At 48.8% G+C, this 23,000-nt stretch overlaps 1 protein-coding gene across 1 annotated transcript in view; it reads right to left on the bottom strand.

Annotated features, from left to right (window-relative positions):
• Window positions 1–21,933, bottom strand: part of Nup133 (nucleoporin 133) — a 46,000-nt gene extending 24,067 nt beyond the window's left edge. The window contains exons 1-12 of the mRNA XM_047520978.1: window positions 21,644–21,933; window positions 16,973–17,091; window positions 14,645–14,748; window positions 13,304–13,411; window positions 11,693–11,827; window positions 10,648–10,818; window positions 9,158–9,313; window positions 8,837–8,907; window positions 5,965–6,112; window positions 4,124–4,271; window positions 3,319–3,476; window positions 1,935–2,026 (exon numbers count right to left, since the gene is read on the bottom strand). Of these exons, the coding sequence (XP_047376934.1) occupies window positions 1,935–2,026; window positions 3,319–3,476; window positions 4,124–4,271; window positions 5,965–6,112; window positions 8,837–8,907; window positions 9,158–9,313; window positions 10,648–10,818; window positions 11,693–11,827; window positions 13,304–13,411; window positions 14,645–14,748; window positions 16,973–17,091; window positions 21,644–21,825 (1,592 nt within the window). The 5' untranslated portion in view covers window positions 21,826–21,933. The remainder of the gene's footprint in view (window positions 1–1,934; window positions 2,027–3,318; window positions 3,477–4,123; window positions 4,272–5,964; window positions 6,113–8,836; window positions 8,908–9,157; window positions 9,314–10,647; window positions 10,819–11,692; window positions 11,828–13,303; window positions 13,412–14,644; window positions 14,749–16,972; window positions 17,092–21,643) is intronic.
• Between the last annotated feature and the right edge of the window lie 1,067 nt (window positions 21,934–23,000).

The following is a 23,000-nucleotide window of genomic DNA, read 5'->3' on the forward strand; positions in this document are numbered from 1 at the left end:
GTGTCCATCTACATCTAACAAATTTTTTAAAAAACCAGAAAACAAACCACCCACAATGTGGGGGGGACTGTCTGCCATGTTCCCACGGCACTCTCAGGCGGCGGCAGGCTCGTCCCAGCGGCGCTCAGGAGCCCTGGGCCGGTGCACCCTGCCGGCCCTGGCCCTTGCTGGGCCCGCACCTCCAGCAGAGCTGCCGGGCCTCCTGTTTAGGAGCACAAGCCTGGGACAATGGTGTGACCTCCTTCTACCACCACTCCAGTTCTGCTCTGGATCTACAAAGATTCCTGGAGCCATATGCACCTCCCAAGCTCCCCTTCTGGTAGCTGTACACGGCCTAGAAAAGCTGCCAAGAACCCAATGATACAAACAGCAGCAGAGAAGAGTGCAAGAGTGCAGACAAAGCACTACCCAAGGACCAGCGGGTATCTACGCAAAAACAAAGACTGGCAATTTCCCCAAAGGCTCTCAAATGATTTAAAAATGGACCTGATAATACAAAATACCTTTTTTGTGACTGTCGCTGACCTTTTTGCCTGAAACTAGAATTTGGGGTACACAGTTTATTTACCTGATACTTACAGGAAACGCATGGTATTTACATTTAAAACACACTTATGTTTAATGACCTCATTCTGGGTTCCACTTCCATCACAGAAGCTTGCATTTCCAGCGCTACTGTTTTGATACTATCAATGAACAGCCCTGAGCCAATTAACACTTGGAACTTGAAGTCCTTGGGCCTCTAGCACTCAAATCTGTGGTGTGCTCTAATTCCACAGTACAGATGACAGCAATGTAAACATCAGGAAGAAACTGCTGCCAACACAAGGAAGCAGTTTATCCATGAGAGTCAGTAACTACGCTCATTGTTCTAAGAGCGAAAAGAAGGAAACAGGAAACTTCTTTAAAAATCAAAACATCTTTTACGTAAATGTCTGACGCATTTTATAAAATTATAAAATCATCACATTCCTTCCATTCCTACAAATGCACTGTTCAGTTTAAAAAATTACACAGCAAGTTTCCCAAAACTCTGACAAACAAGTTTATATTCATATTTTTTAAAAAATATTTTTAAGTTTTTGATGGACCTTTATTTATTTACATGTGGTGCTGAGAATAGAATCCAGTGTCTCATACAAAAAAGGCAAGCACTCTTCCACTGAGCTCAACCCCAGCCCTGTATTTGTATCTTCTGAGCTAAGTAAAATGAAAATCCAAATAATACAAAAAGCAATTTTAGAGAAAATGTGCTATAAAAAGAGTAATGGCACCTTAGCAAAAAAAGAAACTGCCAAGTGTCACTACCTACTCTGCCAGGGCATGAGGCAACATGTGCAGACAATCTGGGTGAGCCCTCTTGGGGAAGAGGAGCGGGTACTACTCAACAGCCTGCAATTCACAGGCGGCCCCACAGCAGATCCCTTGCTCCCTTGTCAATGTGCTGAAGAGCCATGGGAAGCACAGTTGGGACCGGGTCCTAGGAAGGTGAGCAGGTCCAGCCAGGAGCAGCCAGTCAGCAGAAGCCACAGGCAGGAGCCCAGCAGGGACAGACAAGCAGCCCCCCCGCAGGTCCCAGTTATGCCCCAGGAACCTCAACTCTGACAAGCTCATAGGTAGCAAAACCCAACCGAAGACCAGTCTCATCACCGCCCGCAACTCCTCTGCTTCCTCCTACAGTTGCAGTACCAGCAAACAGTACACACTGCTCTCCAGAAGGTGGAGGCCATGTTCCATGAGAGGCCCTGCCCAGCGAGCCCTCTGTGCCCACCAGGTTCAGTGACCCCCAAGTTGAGAGCCACTGCTGGCACTAATGTTCAAGAAAACGTCCCTCCTGATGAGCCCACCTCCATCACACTCCCACCCAAAACCAAGTGCAGAGGTCAGCAGCCGTCCCGGCAGCAGTAAGCCCTGGTCTTGAAGATGCACCACACCTGCAGTACTGCAGAAAGGCAGCTTTCAGCAGCTTCGTCCTGTCTTCCTGGGCGACAGTTCCATTCTTTGTGGTGGTCTCAAAGACCATGCTCTGCAAGGACACAAGCCACAGTTCAGAGGTGAAGGTCCAGAACATTCCTAACTGCTGAAGGAAGCCGACCACCTGAAGCCCCAACACTGCTGTCTGCGCTGGCCCATGACCCCAACACTCCCCAAGCCTGACACACCCTACGCTCGACACCCCCACACCTACACCTGACACACACGCTCACACTTCCAGGCCTGACACCCCCACTCCCTACAGGCCTGCACATGCACTCATCGCCTATCCAAACACCATGGCCAGTGCTGACCAATCCCCAGGTCCTGCAGGAAGGTGGACAGCTCAGGGATGACACCCTCACCAAAACTACCTGGGGACCCCAGCAAGACCAAGACCATCTACAGGTCTGCTCTACGCAGCTTCACCCAATGCACACCACTGAGCATGTGAGTAGCTACAAGATTAAATAACCACATGATCAAAAAACAAACCTCAAAGAACGTTGCTTTCTGTAAAAACTATCAAATCACTTTAAATTACAAAAATAGCCTATGTTTCACATACCATTCAAACGGAAAACACCCAAAACAATACCAAATATTTTCACTCTCCTATAAAAGATTTTTAAAAACTCTACAGAAAAGGGTATCTCAGGTTTCAAGATGACGGGGAAAAGTGGGCTTTTCACCCTATGATCCCTCCCCAAACTCATAAGAAACAGAAGCACAGTCTGTACCCAAACTCTGTGAGTCTAATTTCCCCAGGAAGAAAGAACCAGAGGCACTGGCAGTGCTAGGACAGACCACCCTGTGCGGAGTGGGGACAGGTGCAGAGAGCTGGGGACGGCACAGGAGAACCCAGGGCACTGGCTGTGCAGACTTGGCTTCCTGAGATTTGACCATGGAAAGAATTAGCCTGAGAAGCGTTTTTCAGAGCTGCAGGAAGGTGTGGGAGGAGGGAGGCAGACATTTGTTAGCCAGTTAAGCCGATACCTTCCCACACTCCAAGACCCACAGAGAGCCCTATGATACAGGACATGCAATCAGCCCGTTACCAGGCTCAGAAAACCAAAAGTGATGTTCACTTTGTCACTATGATAAGTCCTGTGCTGGGATGGCAAAGGAGGAAAAGCAAGTCACCCCAAACCCTAACCCTAAGGTGGAGAAGCGGGAGAGAGCAGACGTGGCACTGCTTGCCACAGAAGAAACGGCTCAGAGGCATCAAAGCAGCTGCTCTGGGGAGGACCAGGGGGCGCAGACGGAAGAACCAGTGTTCTCATCTAAGCCTCTCAACCATGTCTGCCTTCCTGAAGTGCAGTGTGTGACAGGGGACCACGTTACATCACTGCTGGGTCCAGCGACTGAAGACGCCAACGACTCCTCCAGCTCTTCTGCCAGCAGGGACACGCTCTCTCTGCAGGTGATGGACACCAGCCCGCTGTTTCGAGAGAACAGGAGGGGAACACCGCCACAGAAGCCAGCGCCCAGGATGCCGTCTCCTGAGGGAAAAGCACACATGGCATGGAGGCTTCGTGGGGCTGCTGAAGCACCAGCGTGCTTCTCTCCCTACCATGCACCTGGCCTCTCAGCTCCAGGATCAAAGGCCAAGAAGCAGACTCTGTGCCCTCACTTTAAGACGGTAAGAGCCGGCGCTGCAAGAGTGCAGTGGGCCCAAAGGAACACTTGGTTCTGCAAGGCTCAGCAAGCAGCCCCTCCAACCCCTGGTGCCCTCAGGCCTGATTCTCCTGCCTGCTGCTGGAGAGGCCCTGGCCCCCACGCAGCCCTCGTGAGCACTGCTGACGCCTCCATGCAGGAGACAGCGCCTGGACTCGCACCAGGGCTCCAGGCAGACTGGTTCCGCTCACAAAGGCCGCCCTCACTGGCACAAGTGATGGCTTCCCTGGTGCCATCTTTCTTCTTGGTCTCTCCCCCTAGGGAAATGCAACTATCCTTTCCCCGAAGTGTAACATTTGGGGATTCTACCGCCCTCATGGTCGCAGTAAGATGACTCCAGCTACTGCAGATGTGGCATTCAGAGTCTCAATGACTCCTGGAGGTACTGTGCCCAAGCAATAAGTGGGGAGAAAGCGAGAACCACCAACTGAGAGCTGCCAACTGAGCCAGGCTTCTCAAACCTCTACTTCACCTTGAGAGTTAAAGCTGATTCTCTCCCGAGGAAGAGAGAACTTCCCGGTCCCAGTCGTACACACGTGGACAGCATTCTCAGTGTACAGGTAGGCCATCTGGTTTGAAAAGTCTGGGACCATCAACCGGCACATGACCAGGTCTTCAGACTGAAAGGTGAATTTAGAAACAATAGAACATATTTGTATGATTTTACAATTACTTTCCTGTGGCAGGAGTCCATGAAATGACAGGCTAGCTCACTAGGCTCCTTGTGAAGACCTGAACACCGGCCATCAGATGACTTGCAGGGCTTGGCAGGACAGGTCTGCATACAGTGCTATCGATGTTCTCAACCCTAGGTCCCTGTAAGTTCCTGTTGAGATCTACCCGCACGGTGAGGGTTCAGCAAGGGCCTTGGGTTGCTGCCTGAGGAGCAGGATCAGGGGTCTAATGAAAGCCTGGTAAGCCCGCCTGCCCTCCCACCGTGAGAAGACACAGCAGAGGCGCCTATGAGCCCTGGGCACAGTCCGCCTCCAGCACTGTGTGTGTGATTCTCTATTACCTGTAAATAACGCAAGCGCAGGTGTTTGCTACAGCAGCCCAAAACTTGGACAAGTGCTACTCAGAGCAATCATGTGCTGGGATGCAAATTCTCAGCGAATTCTGGAAATGTTTTCAGGTATTCCAATTACAACTAGATGCCCACAACAAATGTGAGAGAGAAAACAAAGCTTAACCTACCACATTATTTATTGTAGAACTGGAAAATCCTTACAAATAATCCCTGGTTAACATTTAGATCCCAGTTCTTACTTTACTGACAAGACATCAAGCATAAGCTCAAGCCTATTTATTTAGCATGGAGGGTTCAAATCCAGCACCAAATTAAAATAAAATAAAAACCACATCAAGTACAAAAAAACTGAGCCAATTGTTCATGTATAAAACCAGAGGCAGAAATGGGAATAAAGAACAAATTAAATGACAAAATGAGCAAATACTGGGGCTGGGGTTGTGGCTCAGTGGTATAGCACTTGCCTGGCATGTCTGAGGCACTAGGTTCAATTCTCAGCACCACATATAAATCAATAAATTAAATAAAGAAAAGATCCACTGACCACTAAAAAAAAAAATTAGCAAATGTTAAAAACAATAAACTCCCATTTAAGAAGTAATGTTACAAATGTTACCTTAAAGTGGGATCCGAGGGCACTATTCTATTCTAAAATTGTTTCCTTTACGCCCCTTTGCACTAGCAGAAATGTTTTCCTAACGCTGAATATGTCTTTCTTGTAAAATAGGAACAATTAGTAAGGTTCATTTCCATTTGAATAAAAGAACAAATGAAAAGATTTTCTTATGGGACTCAGTTAATGTCATGTGGAGAAAAAAGACTTAAGGGAACTACAGCAAAAAAGCGGGTAAGGAAGGGCAAGCCGCTGTGAAGGCTTCCCTGGAGGGCCGCAGCTGGGAGGGGCTCCTGGGAGGCGGGAGCCGGGGCGGGCTCTGAGGAGCACCTGGTGCTGCTGCCCCGCAGGGCTGTCCCGACCCACAAGGAGCCCCACGCAGGGCCCCACCACCACCGCCACCGCCGCCTCCACCTGGCACAGCGTTTCCCGCCCACTCAGTGCTGCAGAAGTGATGACCTGGGGGCTGCAGAGAGGGCACAGGCTGCCTGCTCCTGGTGCCACCACTCTCAGCCACAGCTGGGAAAGGCAAGGCTGGGATGGAAAAACAGAGGCGGCACAATGTCGGGAAGCATTTCCCAGATCTGCAGATGAAGCTCAAGGAACAAGATCTCAAAGTGTTCAATGGTTAGAAAAAAACCTCATGCGTAAGCCACTTCAAAACTTAACGTACCTGAAAAGGTGGGTTGTACTGAGTGACTTCTACGGTGATTGCATCTGACACTTGGTAGCCATTGTCTTCCACTGTTACCAGGGAGTAGTAGACCAGGCAGGGGCTGTCTGCAGGATGCCACGCAGCTGCCAAAATCAGGAGCCCATCACTAGCCAGGGAAAAAGAGAGTCTGCAGCCTCCGGAAGACAGTTTGGCAGGTTCTTACAAACACAGACACACTTGTCGAGTACCCTAGCATCCCCACTCCCAGATCCTGACCCAAGAGAAAAACCAAGCACACTCACATCAGAACCTGTGTGCAATGGAACACAACTCAGCAATGCAAGAAAGAAATCACAGAATCAATCCCACATGCATTACATTAAGTGAAAGCAGTCAAACTCAAAAGGCTGTGTGCTGAGTGAATTCATAGTGAATCCTAAAGAGGCAACGCTGAGGAGAAGGCAGATGGACGACTGCCAGGACAGAGTGACTTTTTGAGGGTGATGAAAAGTGTTCTCTCTCTCTCTTTTTCTGCAGTGCTGGGGATTAAACTCGGGGCCTCAGCCAGGCTCAGCAAGAGCTCTACCAGTGTGCAATGGCCCAGCCCTGTTCTGTCTTTTTTTTTTTTTTTTTCCGGTGCTGGGAATTAAACTCAGGGGCACTCAATCACTGAGCCACATCCCCAGTCCTATTTTGAATTTTATTTAGAGACGGGGTCTCTCAGTGAATTGCTTAGTGCCTTGCTGTTGCTGAGGCTGGTTATGAACTCGCCATCCTCCTGCCGCAGCCTCCCAAGCCACTGGGATCACAGGTGTGGGCCATGGCACCCAGCCCTGTTCTGTATCTTGACCAAGGTTGTGGCTGACTGCCACACTGCTCAAGACTCAGAATCACACATCAAAAATGGCAAATATCACCAAACAGGAATGAGGGCTCAACCAAGCTGCCTCAATAAAATAAGGATGGACACATAGCTAATGTAGGAATGGCACAGAATGGTCCTCGGGCACACCCCGCCCAGGCCCAGACCAGGACAGGAGTTGTTCCGGGAAGCAGATATCAGCACCACAGGCGACGTCATGCCATAAGGACTCACGGGCTCGAAGCCAAAACAGCTGTGCTCCAGCTGGCCACACGGAAAGCCCACCAACCCAAAATCCAGTCAGTTCTTCGCATAGCCTTTATTGAGAGGAATGACAGTGCTTTTTTATTTATTTATTTTTATTTTTCAGCTGTTGACAGACCTTTATTTTATTCTTTTGTTTATATGTGGTGCTGAGAATCGCACCCAGTGCCTCACACATGCTAGGCGAGCGAGCGCTCTACCACTGAGCCACAACTCCAGTCCCCAGTGCTTTTAATTTTAGGCACAAGTTGTCGAAATGCCAAGGCTGCTCTACATTTGAAGATCTTTTTTTAATTAAAGCTGTGTGCTGCTTTTACTCCTCCAAAGCCACTGACCCCGACAGACAATGCCAAGCTCTCTGATCCCAGCTTTTCCCAAACACCAAGTGGCAATGCCAACAACCTTCCTTCAAGCCTCCAGACACACCAACAGGGGGCCAGCTCCCTCCATGGACAGTCACACCCAAGAACACAGGCAAGTGCCCAGACGACGTGGCAGTTCATGTCCAGCTGCCGTCCTCGGTTCTCCCCCGTTCTCTGCGTCCACTAGGACTTCCCAAAGAAGTCAAGAATTCTGGTTTAAAATTGTGACATAGTGGTGTGTCCTAGAGGGCCTGGAAAACGATCCACACAGGAGGAGCGGGAGTGAGGTCTCAGGGCAGAGTCCTGGGAGCCCCCCCGGTCAGTCCTGCCGAGGGAGACTGCAGGACGGGTACTCCACAGGCCACAGTGCCAAGCCAGCTCACGTGCACCCAATGCACAGTTCGCTTGGCGGGTGTGGTCAGGACCCATCTTCCTTGACACCATTGTAAAAGAAGCTTCGTATCTGAAAAACCTACTTCCGGTAGTGAAGACAGACACTTTGTACATCAGTAAAAACTGAAACGTTATGTGGGAATATGTAAGGTAATAAATTTAAGATTAAAAAATCCAAACTTCATATATGAAATGAAGATATATGGACTTCATTACTGCAATAGCCTCACAAAAGAACTCATAAGCCTGCTCACTGCAAAAGCAAACCAGGCTGTCACTCTAAATCAAGAGTCAATAGCTCTGAGAAAGAAAGGCACTCTCTTGAACAGAAGCAGCCCACAGTGGCTGAAACTACCTGTGCATTCCGGTCACTACACCTTGAGGGCGTGAGTGAGAATTGGACTGTCTGGAGCTCAGGAAGGTCGGAAGGTCAAGGGGGTGAGCCCGGCTCCCAAGCCTCACAGGCTGTGTCAGAGGACCACACTGGGAGCAAGAGCCCTTGGGCGGCAGTTCCTAAACACACTCCATTCCCTGTTCCCTGCTCCACGCTGAGACCTATGGAGCCCAGGGTGAGCTATGTCCAAGTTGTAGTGCTAAATTTCCAAAAGTGATACTGGAAACAGGTGAGCTGTACTTAATTAAATGCTTGCAGAGGTAACAAACAACATCATCTTCACCTCCCAGTGGCTTTCCCAGGTTCTCAGAGACTGAGGAGGAGCACGGCAAGTCTCAATGCCCAGCTCACACGCAGGGCGACAACCACAGAACAGGAAGAAGTTGTTGCACTACACTAAGCGGGAGCAGGGGAATTACTCAGAACACAGCAGAGGCAGCTGGATGTGGACAGGCTGTGCTGGAGAGCTACTTGGGTGGACCCCCAGAGAAGGAAGGCTGTGCAGAACCCCACAGACTGGCATTAGAAGAGCTGCCAGCAAGATGCTCACTGTACACACCACCAACTTATTTCCCAAACCGTTCCTATGTTTCTTAGAACAATTTAATTGCTTACCAGTTTTGCTTCAAGTCCAAATACCGAATGTTGACCCCTTCTTTAATAGCTTCATAGTTACTTTCAGATCCCTAAGTTGGAAATATCAAAGACATAAGCTACCCAAGCACCAAAAGCAGTCCTTTTCCCTCTTTGCCCCCAGCTCCTAGGAAAGCAGCTTGCGGCTGCTGCATGAGTAGTGCATACACCTGGAAATGGACCATGCAGGCAACTGGCGTGCGCCCGCTATGGGGAGAAGGAATGCCCCAGCTATACTTCATTTCCAAAGGAGTTCAAAGAGCAAAGCAGGAGCCGGAACACCACAGGCGAAGAGCCGCCTACCCAGATAGCATCCGCCACGCTCTCCTTCAGGGCGCGGTGCACCTCCCAGCTGTGCGCCTGCTTCTCTGAGGACTCGTCCAGCTCCCACTTACTGATGCTTGAGCTGGTGAGGCTGTAGAAGCTGGACCGTGCTCTGTCCCAGAGAACACCTGCAAGCTGCAGAGAGAGTAAGTCACATTTCGGAAAGGACCAAGGAGAATCTCAGACACCATGGGCAGATGGCCGTGCAATCAGATCAGTGCTCACAATGACTCAGGAGGAAGGGGTCCTGAAACCCAGGGAAAGCAAGGTGGGGGCAGAAGGCCTGGAGAGCAGAGTGGGGTGTGAAAGTCACAGGGTTCTCGGGAAAGAATCATCCTGTTCAAAGGGAAAAAAAGCCTTCTTTAAAAAACAAGACTGAAAAACAGTGACTCCCAGCCAAGTCTGAAGCGGGGTCAGCAGCCCTGGTGAGCAGGGCAGGTGCCAACAGCTCCCGAACCCGTGCTCTGACGGGACGCACGGCAGGTAGAGCAAGGCTATGCGTGGCCATGCTGCTACAGACGCAGACGTGCTCATCAAGTGCATGTGCGGTTTACCTGGGTGTCCATGGTGGTTCTGACACCACCACAGTGCCTACAGGGAGTACCCAGGACTGGCCCGGCAGCTTGGTCAAAGTTTGCCAAGTGCAGGGGCTTAAAGCCAGAGCCAGGAAGAAGGTAACGGAAGGGGACCCAAGAGGGTCCCACTAATCAGCCCCGAAGCAGACAGAGGCTGGGGAAGCACCACGGTTCTGGGAGGTCATGAAGAACTGAGACTGCCTTGGCAGAAGAGGCGAGGGACAAGCTCTGTGTGTGTGTCCATGGCAGAGAAGGAACGTGGTAAATCTGCTTTCAGACACGTTCAGTTTTACAGCAGAACGTTCAAGGAGCTGGGCATGGTGGTGCACACGGGAGGCTGAGGAAGGAGATTCCCAAGTTCCAGGCAATCCAGCCTGAGCAATGCAGCAAGACTGTCTCAAAATAAAAAACAGAAAGGGCTGGAGAGGGAGCACAGTGCTACAGCACCCCAGGGTCAATTCGCAGTATTGGGGAAAAAAAAAAGAAAACCCAAGGAAGCAGGAGAGAACAGCAGGGGGCGAGCACTGCAGATTAAACAGCCGGGCACAGCCCCAGGCCTGCTGTTCAGCGGCACGCTGAGGAAGACCTGTGCTTCACAGGCCGTCCTCATGTGGCACAGCACGACACCGCTCTAGCCGAGAGTAGACCCTGCACACGTCAGCTCCCACCTCCCCCACGGGCGTACCCTTCCAACTGGCAGGGCGGGAGTTGTGCACCGAAGGCTGTGGTCATGGGAGAGAAGACCCCGTGGGGAAATGCTAAACCGTGAACTTGATCCTTAAGAAACAAGTTTTAAATTTACACACTAGTTTAAAATCATATGGCAGCAATACCAACTTCATAGGAAACATTCGACTTAACTGAGCATCCAATACAGACATTTTATAAACTTACCATGATATCACTACTAGGAGACAAAATCCCAAAAAGGGAAGAAACCTTCCGACCAATCCCTGAAAGCACACCTTGCCCCTGGGGCAGGATGTGCTGATGGATCTTCCCCGAGCTTTCAGGTACCAACCGAATCAGCTGGCTCCCTGCAGAGGACAAGATGAAACTTCCTCCCTGTGAGCAAACAGGGAGGTTAGGTACGTGTCACACCAAGAGGAAGCAAACGAACAAGACACTTGGAGCCAAGCAAGATGGCAGAGGCTGCAAGCCCAGCTACTTGGGAGGCTAAGGAAGGAGGATCGCAAGCTCCGGGCAGCCTCAGCAATTAGCGAGACCCTATCTCAAAACAAAAACTAAAAAGTGACTGGAGATGTTGCTCGGTGGTGGAGCAGTTGCCTTCCATGAATGAGGCCTGGGTTCAATCCCCTGGCCTGCCAAAACCAACAACAACCTCTTTTCAGCGGCACGCTGAGGAAGACCTGTGCTTCACAGGCTGTCCTAATGTGGCACAGCACGACCTCTTTGATGCAGAAAAAAATCATCCTCACCTCAAACAAATATAAAAGAATGAAAAAGGCACATTATTTTATTAACATGATTCACTTAAGGAGCCATCTGTTCAATAAGATGATCAACTCCTGGAGGTGCCGGGACTGAACCCGTGCTGAGCAAGCATCCTACCACCAGTTACCTCTCCAGCCCTTCTGACCAGTGCTACTGATTCTACACAGAAAAACGCTGGTAGCAGTGCTCATGCTCTTTTAAACCTATGACGCTAGCTGAGCAGATCAAGCATTGGACACGCGCATCATCCCCACAGCGCCTAGATCTGAAGCTGCTCTCGTAAAACGGTTCTAAGTGACAGGAACACTACTCACCACCACCCCACACAGCACCTCAGAGCCCCAGGGGGGGTCTCCGTGGCTGAGCCATTCAGTGGCAGACCCACGTTCTTCCCGATCCCTGCTGGTCCCTCCCCTGCGGTGCGGCTCAGGAGCCAGTCCCAGCTCAGCTCTCCCCAGAACTAAAGGCAATACTCGCCACGCACCTTGACTGCCGTGAGGAACCTGCATATCTTATCCCCTCCCAGGTCCACGCACGTCTCTGTGTAGGCGTCCTCCCCGGCGAGACTTGGCCAGTAGCGGATGGACCCTTCTCTAGTGGCAACCATGACAGCAACAGCCTGGAAACAAAGCCACAGCAGCCAGCGGTCAGCAAGAGGCCTCACCAGCAAGGACCCTTCATCTGGAAACGGTTTTCCAGGTGAGCGAGCACAGGACAGCCTTCCCTTTGTTGTGTGATACCACGGACTTTAACACTCGCGTGGACTTGTGCAGCTGCTCCAGTCTGGCTCCAGAGAGTTGCACCCCCCACTCCCAGTGCCAGCACCTTCCCACCCTGACACCTGGCAACCCGTTTCCGTCGCTGTACTGAGAACCTGACATGACTGCTGACCGCTCCGAGGCCTCCTGCCTCAGTTGCACTGGTCACTGCAGGCATCACCGGCTCGGCCTGCTGTGCTGAGAATACCCCATCAAGGAGGGCAACCTTTAGCCACCCTGCCACCAGCTAACAGACACTGGGCTCTTGCTGGTTTTGGCCATCACAGAGGAAGCCGCTATGACATCGTGTGGCATCTTCACATGACCTCCAGTGTGACAAGCCAGGAATGGAACCACTGGGTCCGCAGTGGGCGAGCCTCAACTCCATGAGAGGAAAGCCGCGTCCCGCCAGCAAGCACAGAGCCCCGGGAGGGCCGGCCTTCTGGGTTCCAGCCAGCGCTGGGCGAGAGGGCTTTCGGTTTCTCTGGAGGCGATGCTGTGAAATGCCTGCTCGTGCGCTGGTGCACCTCACGCCCGTCTGCAGTGTCCTTCCAGGCCCACACTGCCCATCTGGTTTTCCCCCGGTGCCCCCTTGTTGAACTGGACTGCCTCCTTATCAAGATTGGAGACCTCTTTGCATATTCTGGACATTTCTTTATTGGATACATGATCTACAAATATTGTCTGTCTTGTAGCTTGTCACTTCACTTTCTTGTCTTAGGCCAAGTTTTAACTTTGATCTTATTTTAATTTTTCTATTAATTTTCCCAATTTTTACTTTACAGGATCATGATTTGGAGATTTCTAGGAACTGTGCCTGACCTCAGGTCATGACAATTTCTCTACTCTTTTCCTAAAAGTTTTCTATTTTATTTATTTTAATTTTTTTCGTAGTTGTAGATGGACACAATACCTTTGTTTGATTTGCTTATTTGTATGTGGTGCTGAGGCTGGAACCCAGTGCCTCACACATGCTGGGGAAGTGCGCCACCACTGAGCCCCAGCCCCAGCACCCACGTTTTCTATTTTATATTCAGATCAATGATCCATTTCAAGTTAATCTTCATAGAATTCATTTTTGTTCCTTTTTAATCACAGATCACCAGTTCTTCCAACACTATGTATTGGACGTCCTTCACTGAAGGGCTTCCGCAACTGTCAAGGGACCATGTAGTCCTCCAGCAGGTCTGGAATGCGCTCCCATCCTGCTCTGCACACCACTACCTCTGTCAGTACCACGTTCTTATTCCTGTACTTTACAATAACGTCCCAAAATCAGGTTGGATGTTTCATCCAGCTTCAGAAGGCCCTCATTTCATTAAGAATTTGTCACCTACCTGAATAGAATGTGCTTCACCTGAGGGAGCAGAGCAGGAGAGGGCCACCAGGTCGGCACTCCAGTGGAAATCACTAGGTGGTAGCTGGAGTTCTTTGCAAACAGATAACTAGAAAACAAACACAACAGAAAGTCTTTTGCATCAAACCCACGTCTTCGAATGTACAAATGATTTCTCTATTTCCTTTCTCTGTATATTATAGATTCTGATTTGTTGCTAGGAAATAACATTCTGCACTATTCTGTCCTTTCATAGCCTTTTTTGATCAGGCTACAGGAATTTTGCAACACAGAGCTGGACTGGACCTTGATTACTAACACATCTCTAGATCAGACTTGTGGCCATGAGTCCTCAGGCTAAGAGAAGCACACTGGCTTCCTATGTGGCTTTCCCAGGTCCATGGGATCTGCTCAACACTTAAGATCAGCTTGACCAAAAGGTAACTACACCAAGTTGCCTCGACAATGTCTTTGACTCTGAGCCAGACATCGGGGCTCGGCTAGCTCGGCCAGCTCTGCCTGCCTCTAGGACTTCCCCGTGAGCTTGCCCTTCACAGTCACCGTCTTCGAGGCAGCAGCAGGCAGGCAGCACGCTCGTGGTAAGGAGAGGTGCCAGAGACCCTGCCCAGGAAGAGGCGATGTGGGCAGCATAACCTCACTCTTCATTAGGCAGATGGACTGGCATCGTGTTCAGTGAGAACTTCAATGTCTCTGACTTTATGAAGAAAATAATGTGACTCTGCTTAAAATCAGTGCACGGGCTTCCCATGCCGACAGTGCTCCTGGGGTGTGAACCTTTCTACAACCCACTGGTTTTCCTAAGAAGGGTGGCAAGCACCCACCTCATGGAGTGACATGCAAGAAGGGCAAGGACTCATGCACCCAGGGAAAGCATGCAAGATGGGAAGCCAAATGGCCAAGGGAACACACCAGAATGGATGGGCCCTCTTCCCAGAAAGAGGCTGAAACCACAGAAGACTGTGCTGAGGCCAGAGTGCCCTTGGCCAGCCTCAGATCCCAGAGAATACAGGCTCGGTGAGCATTCAGAACTGGGAGGAGCAGGGAGGAAAGGCCCACAGACCCTGTGCGGAGCAAGGACAGTGACACCTTGAGGTCATGGTCAGTTCGCTTGGTCATGGTGGGTCTTTTGAGAGGGAGTAAAATTACTGTCTTCAATAAAAACATTATTGAAAGAACACTTTGTTCCCAGAATACAAATGTGATGTGCACTCAGTGTTTTGGATCACAAATCCCTGATGCCCACGTAGGCACAGACGACCATCCTCCGCCAACTCTGAAGAACCAGGGTGGAAACGAAGAACCCACTGGTCCCCGCTTTTACCTTGGTGACAGGTGACAGAGTAATCTTCCAAACGAGCAGTTTCTCTTTGCTGACGAGGCAAGCCCATCCACCTTCATCTATGTGAACAGATAGCTGGTCGTCAACTGTGGGGAAACAGGATGCAGTCAACCTTAAATCCCCAACGAGGAAAGCTGCCGGCATTTCCTGTGCCACTACGGCCATCACCACGTTCCACCAAAACAGGACAGAAGCACACACAATCACCAACCTCCCAAACAAGAGACTTAACTTTGATATTCACCTTTAGAAATACAAAAAGGCAGTAACTGAATTTTGGGCCTAGGTTTATAATTTTTGTTATAAGCAAATATCCCTACTTTAGCTCTCAAATCTTTTTTTTTTTTTTTTTTTTTTGCGGTGCTGGGGATTTGAACCCAGGGCCTTGTGCATGCGAGGCAAGCACTCTACCAACTGAGCTATATCCCTAGCCCCCTACTTTAAATTAGAAATATTTAGCTGCATTCATAATTTAACTGAAAAGCAACACAAATAATAAACTCCCTAATTAACTATGAAAAGCACTTCAAGACAAATTGCATTCCTTCACAAGAACATGTTTTCAAATCAGAGCTGGAACAGAAGATGCAGGTTCCATCCCACGGAGACACGGGCTCCCCAAAGGGACAGAGCAGGCCAGCACCCTGCTGCACCTTCACACGGTGCCAGTCTCATTCCCACGGCCCTGGAAATGTCACTGGTTTGAGCTCTGCTCTTTGCGTTACGATGGGGGAACCTGAGGCACCCACAGCTCACAAGCTGACACGCTGAGGCAGGCCCAGGCTGCCCTGGGGCTCTCTGCTGAGCTGCGTCCTCTATCTGCTCGTGAAGCCCTTTTCCCGAGCACACTCTAAGCTCCAGGCCTGACCTCACACTGGCCTGCAGGTTCGCACCCTCTCAGTGCACACATGCTCGTTTCCAGGACTGGCTCTCCTGAATCCCAGGTTTGCAGTCAGTGTTGTTTGTTATCAACATGGACTGGTACCATGAACCAGGAGTGTGTTCAAAGATTTAAAAGCAATATAAGCTGCAATTTTTCCAGAGAAAGGAAAAACACACTTAAAGCAGAACACTACATAATGGAGGTTAGTAGTTTAGTTGTCTGAAAACCATCCCCAGGACTGCAAGCCAAGATGTGCGAGTTCAAATCCATGAGAAATATCCCTTTCTTTAGAATGGAGTAGCATATATAATTATATATTTTACATATTTTGGTACTGGGGTTTCAACCCAGTGGTGCTTAACCACTAAGCCCCATCCCAGTCCTTTTTATTTTCCATTTTAAGACAGAGTCTTGCTACATTGTTGAGTATCACTAAGTTGCTGAGGCTGGCTTCAGACAAGCGGTCCTCCTGCCTCAGACTCCCAAGCCACTGGGATTATAGATATATGCCACCATGCCTGGCAAGAACGGAATACTTCAAACTCTCTTTGAAATATTACTGTTCACAGTAAGTGATACACAAGTTACTTATGCTGAAATATACTCTAATACTGTGACTCTCTTCTACTTTTTTTTTAACGCTAGCTGTGAAGCACTAAACTGATTTTAGGAACAAGATGCAATATGAAAAACACTTTCAGAAAAGCCAGAGGAGCATGTTAAATGCTCCATACGCGACTTAAGGGGGCATGGAGGCAGTCTAAACTCTGTGCATCCCGCCCTGTGAGAGGCTGGACCCAGGACACTCAACCACTGAGCTACATCCCCAGCCCTATTTTCACCTCAAGACAGGGTTCCACTAAGGGGCCAGGCTGGCCTCGACCTTGCTGTCTTCTTGCCTCGGTCTACCCAGCTCCAGGTTCATAGGCGTGCACCACCATGCCCAGCCCAACACCTCACTCTGAAATATTGTTCTTCCAGTGCTGTGCAGACTGCACCCTCGGAACTTCTACACGGAACCTCTGACGTGGCTCTACGAGGGTAACACCACGCCACTGTTCGCTCAGCCTCTGGGACACCAAAGGACCCAGGAAGGGAGCACGACCTGAACTTACTGCACTATTAAACCCAATAACATCAGGGGCTGGTTCTGGAAGTCGTTTTTAAGGCTTAATTCCATGTACCTGGCAGGTGATGAAATGGGACTGAATTCTGCACAGACCTGAAACTACCAGACTTAACAGTGTCAGGACCCCCCCACCCCCCCCACCCCCCACCCCCCGGGCTTCTCCAACACATCGTGCGTCTCGACTGCAGCAAAGAACAAGTCAGACGCCCTGTCCTGCAGGTGAAGGCAAGCAGGTCCATCTCCACGCCAGGCTGCTTTGCTCCCACCTGTTGACAGGGTGAGTGGGGGTGTCACCTACCCTCTGCCAGGGTCAGGGCCTCCATGACCTTAATAGGGAGTGACGATCCAAACGTCTTCACATCGTAGTTCACAGACTCAGTTATGGAGTGATGCGGGAATACACACGTAGGTGTTCCTCTGAAGAAAAGGGACTGCGTTACTTCCCTCATCACTCACGACTGTCCACTCCCCTACTTTTTATGCATGTGATAAAAGGATCTGAATAAGGAGGTGAGTTAACAGTGAAACACTGGCATGTGTGTGCTGTGTAAGTAAATGTACTTTTCATCCAAAAAAAAAGGCTGACAGGATTTAGGGAACCCTGGCTCAACCAGTAATGCTCAGTAATTATTGTGAGAGCCACATGCCCCCAACCAGGGTCCATTAGGAGGTCACCGTAAGAGCAACACACCCCATCCCTGTGACATTCCATTTTGGCTTCTATTCACTCAATACCTAGAACTTTTCAAATAAGATGGAATACTGAAACATTAATTGCTGAACATCTATGTTTACTACTTTAGGCTTCTTATCACAAGAAATTAAAAATTGAGTCTGTTAGTAATGGTCCTATCACAATGAAAGAACGGTCCTGTAAGCATGTATCTCTAGAAACCATGAGATGTACATTCATAAAGTGTTGGTGTACAATGAACTTACTCCTGGGCTCTCACTAGCAATCAAAAAGTTATTAAGCACTAAAAATTCTACTTTCTATAAAATACTTGAAATAATAAAGGGAACAACTCTACATGCAAAGGACATATGAGCCTGTAAGCTGAGTGAAGGTGAGGTATGACCTGAGGAGTCCTTTCTAAGGGAGAGTGACCTGTTCTAACAGGGAGTGGCAGCTTGTGGAAGGAGAGAAGGGACAGGCAGGACAGAAATGGGTGGGAGGGAAGAGCCCAGGACACCTGCGGGCCTCCTCTCTGGTGTGCTCACTGCTGGCTGAAATGAGACATCCACCTGTCAGGTTTGTGAATATTAGCACTAGCACTAGCCCAGAGGCAAAGGCAGAATTTGGTCTTCTCTATTAAAAAATGAAATTTTCTTAGTATTGATCTGCGAATGGGAAGGGTTTTTCCTTTTAAGTAAAAGGTCTAGGAAGCAGACTTTGTTTCATCAAGATAATTTGTATTTCGTGTTGTCTTCTACTGGGTCTTTGCTTATTAACAAAGGGAGTCTTCTTAGTATTTTAAATGAGCTAAGTTTTTGCTCACAATTATGTAAACTTCTGTACTTACCTTTAAAATCATTTATTGTAAAAAAAAAAGGAAATAAATAAAAGTAAAAAATAAAAATTATTTATTATTTATTGTCACTGACTAAACAGATGACTGAGATATTTATTTTAAGCCTTTTGACTTTTTTGACAAACTTCACAAAATCAAACTCTAAGTTAAATCTTTTTCACCTTGAATTAATTTTGAGAATTTCCAGCAGGGCCTCAAGAAAGCCAAAAAGGTGTCTTTCTAATCCTCTAAGAGAGAAATGGGACTGGCATGAATGGCTTTCCTCTCTAATTCCAGCAATTTAGGAGGCTGAGGCAGGAGGATCACAAATTTGAGGTCAGCCTGTACAACTTAGCGAGCCCCTGTCTAAAAAAAAAAAAAATTTTAAAGGGTTGGAGATGTACTCTAATGGCAGAGCACCCAAGTGTTTTATCCCAAATACTTCAAAAAGAAATATTAGGCTGGGGGGACCAGGGATTGAACCCTGGGGTGCTTAACCATGGAGCCATCTCCCCAGCACCCCCCTTCTAAAAATATTTTATTTAGAGTTGCTTAGGGCCTCGCTAAGTTGCTGAGGCTGGCTTTGAACTTGTGATCCTTCTGCCACAGTCTCCAGAACTGCTGGGATTATAGGTGTGCGCCACTGCACCCAGCTAATTAGGCTTATTTGATGTTAAGTTATACAATAAGAGAAGCTCACCCTTCAAGATATCTTAAGGGATATCAGATGCTGACTCACGATGGCAGGGGAGGGGATTCACTGGATTGGACAGAGTGGAGTGGGAGGAAGGAAGGGATGGATTGGAAAAGAGTAGAATGAATGGAACATCACTGTCCTGTGTTCACATATGAATACACAACCAGTGTAACTCCACATCATGCACAACCACAAGAATGGGAAGTTATACTCCATGTATGTATGTCAAAATATACTCTTCTGTCGTTCATGCATAACTAAAAAGAATAAAAATAAAAAATACATACTTAAGGATAATTACTGATACTGACATGTGTTTCAAAATTGTATGAGACCTCAAAATCCAGCATGTTACCAGTCACAACTGGGTCATGTTAAAGTGTCTCGGGCCATGGAAGGACATTTCCTGGCTGGCTGCTGGCTCTTTGATTCTCACCAGATTTTAACCATGTCCATTCTAAGTCTCTGTTACTCACAGGCAGAGGTATTGATTCTTCTGTAACACACGAGGCATCAGCTACAGTCCAAAACTACTTTTTCTTCAAGCAGAGTCATAAAAAGGACTCTGATAACATTCAGTTCATATCACTGAACCGGGTAAGAATTTTCAGAGTCCTAGTGAAGAGAGAGATGATCCCAAGGTCAAGTAGAACAAGAATTACTTTTTCTGCCTACTTTCTTTCTACTTCTGCCAACTTGATCCCTTTGAAATTTGGAAACTATTCAAGAGTTTTCTTATTTTTATGGCCATAATAAGTTCAGTAAAAGTCTGCTATCTTTATGGTACGATACACTGGAAATATTGGCTCTATCACTAAGACCTTGGGATGTCCCATTTGAGGGTGTACATAGAAGTGGCACCTTGGTTTGGCTTCCTAACCCTGATGTTTGCCAAATCCAATCAGAGACTCCTCATCAAAAGTTCCAGCAGAGCAAACCTAAAGAGTGCCTATGTGGTCAATCACAAAAATCCTTACATAAACAATCTGATTAAGTCTGATGAGACTTAAACTGACTGTTCTAATATCTTCAGTGGGAATGTGGGTAACTGTAGAAAGAAAAATCACATATTTGGAGAAAAACTCCAGTACACTTGTTATCAGATCAGTCCTGCTCACTGTTTTCAAGTTTTTATTATCTATCTGTAGACTGAACCGGATCCTGAATTTTCTAGATTCCTCCAATCCAATATTCTTTCATGGAATCACTAAGAACAAAATTCCTCTGTTCTTGAAGTCCTGTAAACTAAAGATGGAAAACTTCAAGGGACAAGTCTCATGTCTGACATGAGTTCACCAAGCCACAAAACCATAACCAGGGACATTCAAAGGAAACCAGATAAGAAGTTGATGATTTCATGCTGTGGACAATTTTTCCTAAGGAACAGGAACAAGACCCCCCACCATAATGAGGTGTTGATCTCTCCTGACTTTTCCTTGCCCATGCCTACCTCTTTAATTTGGCAGGATAATCCTGTAACTAGAATTTCATTCAGTGGCTTCTGTGGTAAGGTTATCAAGTTCACCTCAAATCTTCACATGCCTTATGAAATGTTAGTTCAACTAGTGGGTAACTTTAACAGCACCTCTAAGTATCTGTGCAAATTGTGCAGGTAGTCCCTTTATAGTTAGACTTCTAGATCTACTTGTTCCCATTCTCTGTTTTAATTTAAGGCAATCATGGAATGCTAGATAAAAGAATTTTTGTTACCTACTTGCTAAACAAGGAGGAATCTGTGTAGTCACTAACACTTGTTGCACATGGATAAATACATCTGCTACAGCAGAGATTCAGTTACAAAAAAAGAAAAAGAAAAGAAAAAAGAAATTGAACAGTCTACTTAGTTAAAACAGACTCTTCTGTCTCATTCTTTGATGTATTTGATTTTAGTCGGTTTGGTTCATGGGAACCCTAGTAAAAAGCATATTCCACATTTTTGGTATTATCTTCCAGTCCTGACAGCAGTCTTCCTAGTACACTGCATTCCCTCCGTTTGCATGCAGCCATCCATCAAATGTCAAATGATCTCTCTTTAGACAGAATGACAAAAAAAAAAAAAAAAAACCTGAAGGAACTGGTAATCACAGGGGTATGGTAACCTATGAAGGATGTGTCAAAAGCTGGAACACCAGAATAACATAACAAAGTAGCACCACGCCCTTAGTGTTGGTCCCATTCTCATCTAAGTGAGACCCTGACCAAAAGGTCGGAACTGTTAAATAAAAATGATGGAAACGACCGTTTTGTACTGAGCTCCTGCACCAGGCCCCAAAGACCAGACCAAACCGAAATGGAGTCACTCCAGCCAAATCCCGCATCATCAAGTTGAATCTGAGGGTGGGCAGATCCCCAAACAAACGAGTTTTCCTGAGAACAAAGGTCGAGTCTGAGTCTTATAAATAAGTCCCCTTTGCTTTAGCGCTCAAAAGGGTGACCTGATGTTAACCCGTCAACATTTTCTACCGTGCCGCTCCCTCCTTTCCACCCGGGGAGACTCACTGCTGTGCTCCTGCCCTACGGGCTCGTATTCTACGTTGCAGACGGAGGCTGTGCGGACTCACGAATCGCAATTAGACGTCAGTCGATCTGCAACTAAACTTGTTGCACTTTCGTCTTCTGACCCACGAAAAGTGCAAACTGCGGACCAGAGCGACAAAGCGGAGCCGAAACAACGGCAAGAGCGAGGAGGGCCCACGGCCACACTCCGACTGCACGCCCGGCGCCTGCCGGCAGCCGCCCCCTCCCAGGCGCCGCCACTCACCGCGAGCTCAGCGAGCTCCGCCGGCCTGCCGGCGAGAAGAGCCCGGGGGAGCCGACCGCGGAGCCCAGGGACAGGCCCCTCCTGCTGGTCGCACGGGGCGTGGACGCCGGCCCGACCCCGGCCAGCGGGCCCCTTCGGGACCCAGGACCCGGGGTCCTCGGAGAAGGGACGGCCGGAAACATGACAGCAGGGCGCAGCGACAGGCAGGACACTACAGAAGACAAGCGCGGCTCTCCCGCGTCCGGAGCTTGAATGCCCGGGGTGGGGCGGGAAGTCACGCGGTGATGAAGTCAAAGCGCCGCGCCGTGTTCGTGGTCTGAGGGGCCCTGAAGGCGCGTAGTAATTACGTCAAGCGCAGTGCGCAGCCGCGGGGCATGATGGGGCGGGGCCAGAAGGCGCGCAGTAGATTACGTATATCACTGCGCTGCGGAATGTAGTCGGAGCGGGGCCGGAAGACTTGTAGAAATTACGTCAAACCTAGCGCCGAGTCGCAGGGCCGGGTTCGAAGCGGGGCGGGCGCGTGGTAATGACAGCGAGAGCGCCTGCTGCCGCGGGACGAATCGTAGGCAGCGGCCCTGGCCTCTCGAACTCCTTCCCGCGCGCCGCAGGCTGGCAGGTGCAGAAGGGCAGGCCTGCGCTACTCTTTCTTGGGCGGGCTCTGGCTGACCACCGCCCGCAGGTTATTCGTTGAGCTCCTCTGATCTAACTGACCGGCTTTGCCACTCGCTTGGACCCCACATTCCGATAACTTACAAAACCGGATCCCCCACGTTTCTTTCCCGGGGCTTCCTGCCCTCCTGCCGTGGCCCAGCATCATCTTCCTCCAGTACCGCTTCCCAGGGAGACCTTGCCCGTGACCGGATGTCCCTTTATCCGTTGCCCTACCTGCTCCTGTACACAGACTGTGATGCTTTGTTCTGCACAATACTTTGGTGTTCATAGTTGCCTCTCAAGAGAGTTGACTGCTACCTTCGTGCACACCCTCATATTTAGTAGACTTTGATCATATCTTTTGGAATAAGGGAATGGGTTAACTGGTACTTGGGAGACAAGAGCGTCCCCGTTACCCCAAAACCATCTGTGCGCGTCTGGCACCTGGCCTCACCTTCCTCTACTTTCTTCTGCCTGAGTTTTTCCCGTGACTTTGTGGCTTACTTTCAAGGCTTAAAGCACTTCCTCCTCCTCTCGGTCTTACTAGGAAAGATTGAAATGTGTTAAAAAGGTTTTAGGTACTCTTACACCATAACTATGGAAGGTGACAGGGTGATTTGCTTGAACCTATTTCACCCATTTCACCACACATATGTATGTCAAAACGTGTGAGTACCATAAATATACACAATTAGTTCGCAGGCTG

Source organism: Sciurus carolinensis, chromosome 12 (genome assembly GCF_902686445.1).
Source record: "Sciurus carolinensis chromosome 12, mSciCar1.2, whole genome shotgun sequence".
In the NCBI taxonomy this organism is placed as follows: domain Eukaryota; kingdom Metazoa; phylum Chordata; class Mammalia; order Rodentia; family Sciuridae; genus Sciurus; species Sciurus carolinensis.